The sequence below is a fragment of the Ixodes scapularis genome, unplaced genomic scaffold (genome assembly GCF_016920785.2).
Source record: "Ixodes scapularis isolate PalLabHiFi unplaced genomic scaffold, ASM1692078v2 PGA_scaffold3__209_contigs__length_174095766, whole genome shotgun sequence".
Lineage (NCBI taxonomy): Eukaryota > Metazoa > Arthropoda > Arachnida > Ixodida > Ixodidae > Ixodes > Ixodes scapularis.
This window is the reverse complement of record NW_024609868.1, coordinates 68,008,570-68,020,406: the sequence shown is the minus strand read 5'-3', so window position 1 is coordinate 68,020,406 and position 11,837 is coordinate 68,008,570. Positions and strand designations below refer to the sequence as shown.

Here is an 11,837-nt window from a genome sequence, read left to right as displayed (position 1 = left end):
GTGTCCCTGGTACAAACATGTCTAACAAAGTTCAAAGTTCTGAGTAGGTAGCACTGATTATTACCTGCTAACAAACGAGGGAGGGGGGGTGGGGGGGGGGGGGCAGTGAAACTTTGCAAGCATCACGCTTTCCCAGACGAGTTATTGGTAAACACCGACCGTGCAACTCAAAGTAGACCGTCCCCGAAAGGGCGATGGTGCTCACAGACAGTCAGAGTGAAAGACAGCAAGAACCCGCTGTTGTGATCGTTTTTACTTCTGTTTCTTGTGTCTTTGTTTCTCGCTTCGCAGAAGAAAATAAGAGGGCTATCAGGAGCTACATAAAAGAGAAAAAAAGTATATTGCTTGCTTTCTCTCCTTATATATAAAAAAAGCTGAAATTTAATTTTTTATTTTGTGTCCAATTTTTTTTTTTTTTCACATACAACCGGGAAAAGAGAACGGCGCTTCCGTCGGGCCACTTATATTGAGGATTTTAATAGACAGGAATGGAAAGGCCTTTTTTTCTTCATTTAAATGGCTTTTTACTTGAAGTGTTCCCTTTGTTCCGTTCCCTGAAATGGAAGGTTAGTTATAATTGTGTCGAAATATGTCACCATTGACCAGTTATCAGGCCCTTCGCTGAACGTAGAGCGCATTAATAACGAAAATATAAACGAAGCAACAGAGAAAAGAATCGAGGTATCCTTAGCAATACTTTAATATAAAATGATGCTCCCAGCTGATTAAAAAGAACACATAGCCCGCTTATTTTTGCCGTCAGCATCACCACAATGTGCCCGACAATACGTAACTTGCGTACAACGTATTATTAGCCACAGTGACCCCTAGTGAAATTGCTAGTGTGTAACTTGTAATACGGAGTCAATTTGTAAAAACGAGCGCAAAGTCAGTACAGTATCTGCGCTGAGTTAACAAAGAACTGCATATGTGAACAGGGATTAACTTCGATACAAAGTTACGGAATGTGTGTTTTGCTGCATTTCCGATCAACTCTGTCAGATTACCGTCTCACCCGAGTAATATCGCTGAATGTGGTAAGCAAGAACTATCCTGAAATAGCAGCATTCACGCATACGGTCGACGATATTAAGACGTTTTAACAAACATATCTCGAATATAAGTACGTATAACGCGTACACTAAGTAACTTGACACAAAATAATTCGTATCTATATATCAGAAAAATTGTGTAACCTACCAGAAAATGTTGGCAAATAGGTGTTCGATTACACCCAGACCCTAACAATTCAAGTTCAACGCGAGTTTCACCTCGGAAGCCCCAAGGACCGGACACCGTCCTCCACCCTTTCTGCCGGCGGCCGCGGCAGAGGGGCGGGCCAGCGGCCCAGTTTCGGCCACGGCAGCGACGCAACGGCAACATCAGCCAAGTGAGATCCCCTTCCTCGCACTCTCCCTCGCGCCGATGCTTTCTTTCCCTTTCGCTTTCGCCGCAGCGCACTCTTTTCCTCCCGGTCATAAGCCCCCTTCGCTGCCAGGGGAGGCCCCAGTGTGTCCTTGGATATTCGGCGGCCAGGTTGACTCCACACTGGAACAACCACGATGGACCACCGCCTGGTAACCCTGCTCCTGGTGCTCGCCGTCATCGGTGTCGGCGGAAGCGAGGACAGTGCCTCCGAGACGTCGACGACCTCGGAGTCTCCCCTTTCGGAGACCTCCACCGTGCAAGACATTGAGCCGATGGTGGCCGATGCCATGAATCAGGTCTTCAAGATGGGGCTACCGGTGTTCACGCAGTTCGGTTCGGACCCCGATGTGTCCGGGGAGTGCTCCGCGGCGCTCGTCAAGACCATGCTCGCACTGCGACGCATGGAGCCCTGGGCGATTCGCAGTGAGTGCATCACCTACCGTTTTTGAAAGGAATGGGTGAACGCGTAGACTAATATTTTAGTGCAGCAGACTACTGATACTACGATAACGTGACCATTAATAAAAACGATTTCTATTTTTTATAGATAAAACAATCTCATTTTCGATAAATTTTCAGAACCATGTTTTTTTTTACGCAAGATTTTGGGAGCGTGTGTCTTGATTGCCAACTTGTTGCTAGTCAACTCGTGCCTTCGTGAATGACTGGTAAAGGTTGTTGCACTTCCTATCAGAAATGTCACCCGTGACTAGCGAGCATTCACTACCTCCGTTTAGTTGTGCCATCCTACGAATGAGTCAACTGGGTATGTTTTAATGAACGGATGAGCCAACACCGGAAATTAAATTATTGTATATATTTACAATATTTTTTGCGGCCTTTTCTGCCCATAAAATTTAAGCCAAATTATTTTGAATGTGAATGTTTTAAACTTCTCTATTTCTCACCCATGCTCAACTTCACTTTTTTATGACTAAGGATATGCCTTCTCGCATGAAATGGACTAATATTTATTTACCAAAAGCTATATTGTAAAAAATTCCAATTCCCTTAAACACCGACGTACACTTCGCGCTTTCCACTTTTGCCCGCCTCCTCCTTTCCTGTATCCTGTCTAGTTTCCACCTTGTCCCAGCATGACTCCCGTTGCAGCTTAGGAGAGGAAGATCGATGAGAGGATAATCTCCCTTGTTGAAAACCAAGGTTGTACGTCGGCCTTTAAGATTTAGATGAGGTTCTGCACTTTAAAGGAGATTAAAGATTGCTCAGGATTCAAGAAATCAATTTAAGATTTCTCAGTTCAAACGTAAAAAGTTATTATGATATATCTTACGTTTCATAGTTTCTTATTTGCAGTAACCAAAGCAAGAGAACTGTATTGGCCAGTCACTTCTCACCTGAGACAAAAGGTCGCCATCCTATTGTTTACAACATCTGATGTTAAGACAATTCAGAGCTTTTTGTCATGTTGTTACGCATTTAATATATTGAAGAAGCTTCAGACATCTCCCAAAGAACCACTTTATACAATTTGACGGGCTATACGTAAGTTGTAGACTTTCCGGTTTTAACCGAAGAGCACCAATATGCATTCGTCGGTGTCAAAAATACAAAATCGGCTAAAACCGAAGAACGCTGATAAACAACTGTTCCTGTCCAAAACACAAACCTAATTAACACCCCAAAACACCGATTCCACACAGTTTTCACTCCAACTGGGACTGTTATTGTCTAAACCCTTCGCTGTTATGGTTGAATTTTGAGTTTTTCACGCAATTTTGTTACCGATAATTACCGTTCTTAACCTTCGTCTGAAAGAAATCACCAAAATACGCCGATATTATAAAAAATACACACCGAAAACCATCTGCCGATTTCCTTTATATATAAACACCGAAAAATCTACGACCTAGCTGTACGATACTTGTCCCGAATGTAAAAATTGTATTTATGCTGCAAGTAATTTTATCAAGCAAGCGAAACGGTTTAAGTTTGTGTCTTCTCAGTACCAAAGCTCTACAATAAAATTACAGCAGATTAAATGAGTAACAGACATAGTAAGTATTTACCTCTTGTTGATATGGTACTTTCTCAATCAAACTCAAAAAATATTTGAAGATATAGGCAGAGTGATTGCAATAAAATGTTTATAAATTACAGTGTGAGGTGCAGACAAAAGTAAACCAGAGATGAACATAAACAATACGACAGAAAAATAATTTAGAAAATCAACCAAAAGAAAAAAAAAGAACAAGCTCTGAAAGCCTAGAACCCAAGAAGTGAAATGTACAAAATCCAACCGCTGTAATGTGGATTGTTTAATATACTTATTCGCTATAATGTGTCCCCCTTAACTACAGCTATTCGTCATTTTTCTTTTCCAAATCTAAATGAGGACTGATCGAAATTTAACTTCCTGGGTATAAATCATGTAGAAGCTTGTTGCGCTGTACTCATCACACCACGAAAAAAGACTCGATACAGTCATATCTCGTTAACATAGACCCTGTAAATATGGATACCCCGCTATATGGGCACATTTTCGGGGACAAACTGAGAAAATGCATGCATTTTTGTTTCGTTATTGTGGACAACTTCCATTATGGACGAGTTTTTACGGGAACCGAGGTTTTCATATTAACGAGACATCACTGTGTCTCGAAATACCAAGCATAAGAAAGTAGGGACACTTTCGGCGAGCAAGCAACTAGTCGCCGACCTTCCGAAAGTCCTTGCTGTCAATATTCGATTCCTCGCACCACAAAATAGACTGGCTATACTAGCAGATCAGATAACAGAAAGTAGGGCCACCTTCACACGCCAGGACCTGACAGCATTCTTTCCAATCTCATCTTGTATACATTTAGAGCTTCGAAAGCAAGGAAAGAGGCCAGACATCAACCGCCCTTGAATAGTCACGTGCACGCATCGCCGGTGCTGATCCCATTCGAAAGAGCGCAGAACCCGAAGTTGCTCAACCCATCTCCCCCCTCGAGCTGTCATGCGGGACCATAGATGCGGGAGAGAGAGCGTCAATCTGATAACAATGCTGCATGGCCACCAAACTGCACAGAACAGTTCCTCAGTGACTCGTAGCGACTGAATTTTCCCTCAAACCCTGACTGTACGCATGACAGGCCATTGCCAAACTTTAGTCGATTATTATTTTTCATTCAATCTAGGAAGGGCAACATCAAGGTAAAAACGCGCGGTGGTGGTCATTGCACAGTGAATCGCTTAGAGCGTGACGCAGCACATCTAGAGAAACACTTTTCCATCGCAATGTCGAAAACGATGGATGACCGGAGACAAGATTCGCGTTTGTGCTCGATTTGTTTGTGCGGCAAATTCTAATTCCTGGTTGTTTTTCTGGATTGCGACTGATACTGCATGATGCGTTTGTCCTGTGATATTAATTCATTATTTTTCTTGTAGCTAAAGAGAGATTGCCTAATTAGAAGGGCAGTGTCAAGTTTTATCCAACTCGGTCAACGCTGTATCAAAACAGGTTAATTAGGTTTAAATTGAATTTCCAGTTTTCATTCACGTTCCCCACCCCGAATTTTCATTTTCCGGGTGACCTCTTGTTGACCGAATATACGATGTCAGTTTATGGCTGCAGTCGTTAGCTCGACAGTTAATGTACTATAATTTCGACGTGCACTGCCTTAAGCCCATATCAGTGGCTCGTTCCGTTTGGTCTTGAGTTTTTCTCAAGGCTCTCTCTAAGACTGACGTAGGATTTCGTCCCTTCACTCAAATATTTTGTGCATTATTGGCACCAAATTTGTTAAACCTTGACAAGAAACGAAGTAATACAGAGCAGCGACTCTTGGGATAGTAGTACACTCCTAAGAATTCCACCTCAACCTAATCAAAACCTGCGGTTCGATCTAAAATGGAACACTATTACGCTAGTTACACGGGCGCCGTTAACTGCACTAAAGTCACCCTTAATTGCAGTTACACTTAACCATAAGTTAACACAGTATACTCTGGGAAGAGTGCGCGTGCACAGCTTTGATGGACGCTCAAGGTGCTTGAGCACACGTGTACCCACAGCTTTTACTGCACAGAGTTGTTCAAGAGTATATTGCGGTGACTGTCATTCAGCGTAACCTGTTTGCCCGTGTAACCAGGGTTTCACATGTGAACTTGCCTCTCGAGACAAGCACCAGGAACCAAGTAACATAGCGAAAAAGGGTGAGGCACAGTCGAGCTTGCATGGCAAAAAGAAAAAGAAAACGACCGGAGGGGAGGGGAGAAAACTAGGTGCCGTTTGAACAATCCTTACATAATGCAGCCCAGTTCTGCGCGTTTCGGAGCGTTCCAGGAAATGCGTTTCCGTCCCGATAACTTCCTTCTCCGTGGCCGTCGGGGGACAAAGAAAACAACGTTGCATCTGGGACAGCACACGAGGACCGACCACCGGAGTACATTTCGCCACACCACTTCCGACACATTCGGGCCGATTCGCTCTCTAAAACAAGCTTCCTGCGTGACGTTCGGATCGTAATCACCGACGGCACGTCCCCGTGTCTCCTCGGAGGTGATTCGCGTCAAAATTTATTCGACCGTTTGGACAGGAGTCGTGCGTAACTACGCAAGAGGTGATGTGCCTCTATACGCTCCCTGGCCTCCGATCGCTTATACTAGTTGCCACTGACGCTGTGACAGCATCCCGCGGCCACTTCCGCCAGAACAGAAAACCGGAATGAGTAGCGTTCTCTCGCTCGGGCTTTTTTTTTTTTTTTCTCAGAGCCTTGGAGGACTTTCTTTCCCTCTTCTTACGAAAACAATACAAACGAAAATACATGCAGTAATCAGGATCCGTATTGGCCATACTCAGTTACGATTTGATAGAGCCAATCAAACAACGAAAAAAGTGCATCGCCACAATACTCGTCGCTTTTTGGGGGTTGGACATCACCAGCTGAAAACCAGTCACGCAGATTTAAAAAAAAAAGCGAAGGACGATGAAAAGTGACAAATCAAAGCATGCACGACTAAGCATAATAACACTATGCACTTTGATATTTTATCGATGCAAAATATCCTACACATAGGATTATTCAAGTACATGGTCTATGGGAAAACACGCACCGTCTATTTCCACGATCAAGCAACATATACTAAACCATGGAACATCGTAAACATTCCTAATAAAACTAAAGTTTTTTTGTTTGTTTTTTTACAGCAGATTTTACGTATTTTTATCGGTTTACCCCCGAACCGATGTACCACCATTCCTCTTTCGACTTAAGTAGCTTTATCGCTCGAAGCAATCACTCAGTCCCCTATATACACGAGCGCCGCATTTAGGTGATCACTATCTCTCCACGGTATCAATCGTCCCGTTTACCGTGAATAGTCAAATCGGCACAAACCTTTTTCGGCATGAGTGATTTGAAGCAGAACGCGTATCGACGCTTTCTCTCAAAGGACTTCCTCATTCGCGACCGGTTAGTTTCTACTTTCTAGGCCCCTATAGGACGTTGATGATAGACCATAAAAAAAAGCAAAAATACCTTATAGGTTTCCTTTTAAGTCTTCTAAGCTTAACATCTAGAGTATAGCACTCGCGGTACGGTTTGAAAAGCAAAAGCCAATCCACGTATCCAGAAGTCCCGTACCCTATTCCGCAGCAAGGGCCTCGATTGCTATTTTAAGAGGTATAAAGAGTAAGCCGTCTACAAATAGTAAAAGCTCTAGACACGGAACCGTCCGTTTTTATAGTTTGAATAAGTGGTAGGTGTGATAAAGGCTAAATTTGTAACATCTGGACCCTCTTCAGTCAAGTCATGCTCTCCTATAGCAGGCACAGAAAGAAAATGAGGAGATGGAGGACACGAGAGCGTTCAATTACATCAGAGCGCCGAGCTGTGACTGGACGTATAGGGTTGACATAAAGATTAGTTGCCTTTGCCTTTATACCCGCCGTCTCCCCCCAATCAGAGCGAAGAAGGGGGTCGTCTGCTTCTCGCACAAGGTCTCGTGTTCGAACGCCGAACGCCAGACCCTGTACGACGAACAGACGACCCCTTCTTCGCTCCGATTGGAGGAAGACAGTGGATAACTACAAAGACAGCTAATCTTTACGTCTGCCCTATTCTTGGAATCACATCTCGGCGCTTCAAAGTAATTAAACGCTCTCGCCTCCCTCCATTTCCTCAATTTTTCCAAGGATACATGTGAACGCAACTCCTGCCTTCTATAAATACTCAAAATATACCCTTTTGTCATATATTCGCATCGGAGTGGAAAAAGGAATGAGTATTCCTCAAATCTGGGTACGCAGTTAATTGTCAAGACCATAAAAGGGTCCGGAATTTTGAAATCTCATGATTGTGGCCTAAACAGGATAACAAGGAACATCAACCTTTGGCGTCAAAATTCAGGCTTCAAATGAGTACGTCCCATAGTTTAAATAGTATTGAGAGAAACTCCAGTTCTGAAATATAAACGGAGGGGGGGGGGGGGGGGGAATGCAATGCCTCGTACCGTGATAACTGCGTCGCGCTTCCGTAATATGCCACGAAACTCGAGTTACTTTACCACGTTTTCTAGAGGAAACCAGCGATACCGATCAATAAAACAACATAAACAAAAAGAAATGTATACGCAAGCAAGAGTCATGCGAAAAAAACTATATTAAAGACCGAGAAAGAAAATCGATCCATCACGGCTCGAGAGACAGTTTAAAACACCAAATTTTTCAAGGGAAAAAATCCAAAGTGTTACACAGGAAGAGGGGCGGGGGGTGTAAAAGTAGATCTCGGAGGGAATTGATTGTGCGCCCCATACCTACCAACTACTTGACCTAAGGTTCCGGGAAACGGAAGCCTTGGGGCAACTGCTACTTCCGCAGTTCTCTCTCTTTCTCTTTCACGGCTGCAGTAAAAGGGATCGCGTCGTCTGTCGCTCCCCTGCCCCGTCTAAGCTTACGATGAATCGCAGTGGACGCTACGAACCATCTGAGACAATCCAGCTCTCCGAACGAGTCGCGTGACTACGCGCCCCGTGCTGTCCCCGCCAAGACCACCTATAGGGTTATCAAAGCCCGTGCAGAAGACTTTCTTTTTCACGGCATCACATTGAGATCGAGCGAAGACACACCGATTGGAAACGAGTGTTGCATCAGAGTTCGGCTGGTCCTCGTGTCCAATGAGCGCGTCGAAGCACGCTCGACGCCGGACGCGGGTCCAATTGACGAGCTGGCGCCGTCCATCCGTGAACACGTTCCATGGAGGAAGAGGAGGATGTTCGCGGGACTCGATGGCGTTGGTTGATGTGCCCTTCCCAAAGGCCATGTGACACTCACGCGGCATCTGATTGGCTGAGATATGGCTCGTGGCGTGCGCTTGGGTCCATCGTAAAGCAAAATCGGCGTATACCCGGAGAAAGGCGTGCCTTGCGGAACAACCGACAGCATTAGGCTCCATCACTGTCAATTTGTTTGAACGCTTGCTAGGCGGAGGCAGTTTATTTTGCTTTGTGGTTTTTCTCCGAGCTCTTATATCCACTACTTGAGGAGGAAGACAACGGGGGCCGTCCCGTCATGACGTTCTTGCTCCGCTTCACTTGACCTGATGCTCCAGTTGCACCGGTAACAGACGCCGTCCCCGAGTGCGTCTGGTCCTGCGGCCGGAGGCCTCAGGAACGAACCTGCATGCAAATTTTTATATTTTGAGTTTTCCTCGATTTCTTGGGCCAGCTTTAACTAAGACTCGTTCCTCACGTAACAGACAAGGGCGTATCGCTTTTCCGAGCTTGGTAACTCCTATACCGCTTTCGAGGTCACAGACCTCTTTCTTAATGTTGCGGGCAGGCGCAAATTGCGCTAAATATAGAATAGAGAATTGAGCGTCACAGTTTCTTGAAGATACCTACAAGAAGTATGCGAGTACACTTAATGAGAGGTGTGCCCCCTTTGTGCTCAATTGTTGCTTGAGTTCGTTTACATATTTATAAAGATGCGCAGCGTTGGGAAAAAAAAAGGGGGGGGGGTTGTTCCACGTACATTATTGTCCTAACTTTTTTTTGTCTACTTCTACCAGACATGTACATAACTCGTTACTTTTTTCGGTAACGAGTGACGTATTTAGTTATTTTTTTTACAGAAAGAACGAGTAACGTATTTAGTTACTTTTAAGGCCAAGTAACGAGTAACGTTACTTCGTTACTTTTGAGGAGTCACGTGTACAACTACGCTTAAGCGGCTTTGTTTTTATTCTAACCCAAGTATGCGTCTATTGCGAGAACGGTAGGTACAGGCCGATTCACACGACGGACTGATCCGCGGACGGATTGATCACGTGACGACATGTCCGCGATTCGTCCGTCTCCCAAACGCACCCACACGAGAGAGACGACGAGCAGACGCCAGCGAGGACGGACCGAACCTGTTCGCCACTATACAGTGCCGCGAAACTCTAACATCGCACCATGGCACCATTGTCCAAGTGAGAAATCGACGTTTGCTAGTGCGATAAAGAATCTTACGTCGCTGTTACGTACATATAGAAACAAAACACCGGGATAGGCTTCGCGCGAAACACCACTAACTTTACTAACCCAAAGCATGACAGTGACACAGGCATGATCCTGCTCGAGGAGGCTTCGGCGTAGAAGCAACGAAGTTCTGGGCTCGCGGAGGGGCGTTTGGAGATGCCTTCTCGCACTCCCCGCTCGTGAACAAGGCTCAAGCGCACGGCATCCACAATAGAGGTCTTGCTCGGTGAAATCCTGATTGGACGTGCAAGAATTATCGCGGCGAGCTAGGCGAGTTTTGACGGGAGCTTCTTGACACGAACCCGGAGGAGTACCGAAACCTGCGTCGCGTCACGTCAGCTTCTGGAGTTTCTTTCACACGTGGTACCAAGAATCGCGCGCGACAAAATGAACCAACGAACGCACAAAACAACGATGCGCCATTTTTGTTTTAATCGTCCAAAAACAAAAAAAGAACAACAAGAAAACCATATACCGTTGCCAGACTAAACGCTTTTCAAGTCAATCTCAGGCCAAAAGTCCGCGAGTGAAAAAGGCACTCGACTTTATTATTCCGCGTGTCCGCGGTCACGTGGTACACGGTCCGCGGACGAAAATCGCGATTCGGTCCGTCGTGTGAATCGGTTATTAGGAGCCCGAAAAACAACTAAAGTTGTATGACAATAGCAACATTTATCACTGAACGCGTTAGTCGAACTCTACAGCAGGGAATGAAGTGTCGAATTTGAGGGTTTTACGTGCCAAACCAACGACGGGCCTCTGCGAGCCCCAGAAAAGTATTGAGGACTAATTCGGACTATACCTGAGGATCTTTTGACGTGCAACCGAAAGCTCGGTAACACGGCGTCTTCCCCGCAATATGCCTCCGTCATATTTCGGGTATCTCGGCCGGGATTCGAACCCGCCACCTGGGGATCCGTAGGCCGGCGCATTGCCTCAGAGCCACCGAGGCGGCTAAGGAGCAGGGAATGTACTTCACCCAGAGAACGCAACGAGGTTCGTTGGTTAAACCTTCTAGAATCGTGTACAGACCGAATATAAACCCGGAGGTTGGCAACGCGGGAAGGCATAGCGCTCATTGTCAACTTTGAACTTTAGAAGCAGAGAGAACAAATGAGAAAAAGCTCAGATGCACCAGCTCCTCCACTCCCGTTCCTTCGAGTGCGTCAGCAGAATGACTCTTAGCGTCGCCCGAGATGTATTCTCAATGAAGCGGGGAGACACAACTGATGAAAACACCGAGAGGCAGCTAGTGCTTAAAGGACCGGTGCAACGATATTCAATTGGAATGTTTTTCACTCTACACGAGCTTACTGGCACACTTGGGACTCAAGGATACCCACACGCAACGCCACTGGCCAAGAAACTCCTTTGTTGCGGTGTAATTTCAAGGACAAAAGCGATCATTTTCATTCAATCTCTCCTTTGCAAAATTTGACGACGTAACGTGGGGATCGCAGTACACCCAAGTGACGATATTTGAATGCGGTTCATAGATTGGACCCGAGCATCGCGTGGGCACTCGACTTTGGCTCGTGATAATTGCTAGCTCGAGAAGCATTCGGGTAGTGACCCGTGTCCAATCGCTGCAACGACGACAACAGCCGAGCCATAACAATGTCTGCAACTCAGCGCGTGTCCTGCACTTTGCCAACCCCAGCGCGTGACTATGATCAACACTGGCGGCATATAATCGGCTCCAGATCACGTGGCCGCTTGTTCTGGCTGTGAGTTGAGGGGGTGAACGCTGCTCGTTTTTCTTAAATTTTTTTCTGGGACTTCTATTGCGTGGGGTGAAGAACGAACACGTGTTTCATAGGTCATTAACGTTAGGGATCCGTTTTAAGCTGTATTTGCGCAAAGTACAAAAATTGTTGCATCGCTCCTTTAAACGCAACGACTACTGAAAAGAAAACAATAAACCATGAAACAAAAGC

The 11,837-nt window shown here is 45.5% G+C and overlaps 1 protein-coding gene across 1 annotated transcript in view; it reads left to right on the top strand.

Moving 5' to 3' along the window:
• The first annotated feature begins 1,562 nt into the window (after window positions 1-1,562).
• The window catches only part of LOC115326409 (nose resistant to fluoxetine protein 6), a 71,760-nt gene continuing 61,485 nt past the window's right edge, over window positions 1,563-11,837 (top strand). Inside the window, exon 1 of the mRNA XM_042292755.1 lies at window positions 1,563-1,851. Coding sequence (XP_042148689.1) covers window positions 1,563-1,851 — 289 coding nt within the window. The remainder of the gene's footprint in view (window positions 1,852-11,837) is intronic.